General features: G+C 67.5%; 1 protein-coding gene across 1 annotated transcript in view; it reads right to left on the bottom strand.

Annotated features, from left to right (window-relative positions):
• Nucleotides 1-6: 6 nt before the first annotated feature.
• LOC121363794 (crossover junction endonuclease MUS81-like) overlaps nt 7-1,664 on the bottom strand; it is a gene marked incomplete at its 3' end in the record, with an annotated part of 2,016 nt that continues 358 nt past the window's right edge. Inside the window, exons 2-4 of the mRNA XM_041486439.1 lie at nt 1,508-1,658; nt 618-730; nt 7-135 (exon numbers count right to left, since the gene is read on the bottom strand). Of these exons, the coding sequence (XP_041342373.1) occupies nt 7-135; nt 618-730; nt 1,508-1,658 (393 nt within the window). The remainder of the gene's footprint in view (nt 136-617; nt 731-1,507; nt 1,659-1,664) is intronic.

Below are 1,664 nucleotides of genomic sequence, written 5' to 3'. Positions count from 1 at the left end.
GTGCCCCCCAGTCCCTCCCAGTGCCCCGGCCCACCTTCTGCTCGCGGTACCGCCCGTCCCTGATGCTGTTCCCCAGATCCGCCGCCGATTTCCGCTCCACCACCACGTCCAGCGCCAGCTCCCGGGGGGCGTGGCCTGGGCGGGTCACAAACACGCCACGCCCACTCAGAGCCACGCCCACCACACAGGCCCTGCCCCTCACCAAGGGGTGGGGACAATCCCAGACCCCGCCCACGCATCATGGCCTCCATTGGGGTGTGGCTTCACCCAGGCCACGCCCACCCCCATTGGGGGGGAGCCAACAATTGACCCCACCCAGGTGAGGTCATCCTTGGCCCCTCCCCCTGTGCCACACCCACCAAACCTGGACACACCCACCCACCACCATAGCCACACCCCTAGTCCATGGGTGGAGTCTGGGCCTGGCCACGCCCCCTCTGGCCACAACCAACCAGTGGCTGTGGTGCTTTGAGGGCGTGGCCAGCATCTGGCCACACCCATTAGTGATGACCACACCCACTGAACTGTGCCACCCACTCCAGCTGCCACACCCAGCTTCTGGGGCGTGGTCACCACAGACCCCGCCCACATAAGCCCCGCCCCTCGGCCACGCCCACCTGTGGGCGGGTCCTTCTCTCGTGCCACCCACAGGAAGTCGCCGACGTGGAGGCGCCGCAGCAGCACCGGGACCCCCCGGGAGCGGAGCAGGGCCGGGACCCCCCCGGAGGGGCTGCGGGGACAGAGGGGACATTGGGGACACGTCATGGGGGACACTGGGGACACTGGGGACATCGGGGACACGTCATGGGGGAGGGGACACAGAGGGACATCGGGGACACGTCATGGGGGAGGGGACACAGAGGGACACTGGGGACACGTCATGGGGGAGGGGACACAGAGGGACATCGGGGACACGTCATGGGGGAGGGGACACAGAGGGACATCGGGGACACGTCATGGGGGACATCAGGGACACTGGGGACACGTCATGGGGGAGGGGACACAGAGGGACACTGGGGACACGGGGGGACATCGGGGGAGACGTCATGGGGGAGGTGACATTGGGGACATGTGATGGGAGACACTGGGGACATCGGGGACATGTCGTGGGTGAGGGGACACGGGGACATGTCATGTGGTGGGGACATTGGGGACACACCATGGGGGACACTGGGGTCACAGGGGGACACTGGGACATGTTGGGGGTTGGGAACAGGGGGGGACATTGGGGACACGTCATGGGAGACACCTCTGTGTCATGGGGGTGGGGACACAGAGGGACACAGGGGTGACAGAGATGGGGGGACAGGGACACAGACGGGAGGTGACAGGGACACGGGAGGAGGGGACACGGGGGTGACAGGGACGGGGGACAGGGACACAGAGGGACACAGGGGTGACAGGGACGGGGGACAGGGACACAGGGGGTGACAGGGACACAGACGGGGGGTGACAGGGACACAGGGGAGGAGGGGACACGGGGGTGACAGGGACGGGGGACAGGCACCCGTTGGCCTCGGTGACGTCGGCGCACAGGACGATGTCGAACTCGCCGGGTCTGAGCTCAAATTCCTGCCGGGGGTCGCACCTGGGGGACCCCAAATTCACCTCCAGGTGACCCCGAGGGTGCGACCCCTCCCCCACCCCCCTCCAGGTGCCTCAAC

The sequence above is a fragment of the Pyrgilauda ruficollis genome, unplaced genomic scaffold (assembly GCF_017590135.1).
Source record: "Pyrgilauda ruficollis isolate IOZ18807 unplaced genomic scaffold, ASM1759013v1 scaffold765, whole genome shotgun sequence".
Lineage (NCBI taxonomy): Eukaryota > Metazoa > Chordata > Aves > Passeriformes > Passeridae > Pyrgilauda > Pyrgilauda ruficollis.
Note: the sequence above shows the minus strand (reverse complement) of the source record. Positions and strands in the feature narration are given on the sequence as shown.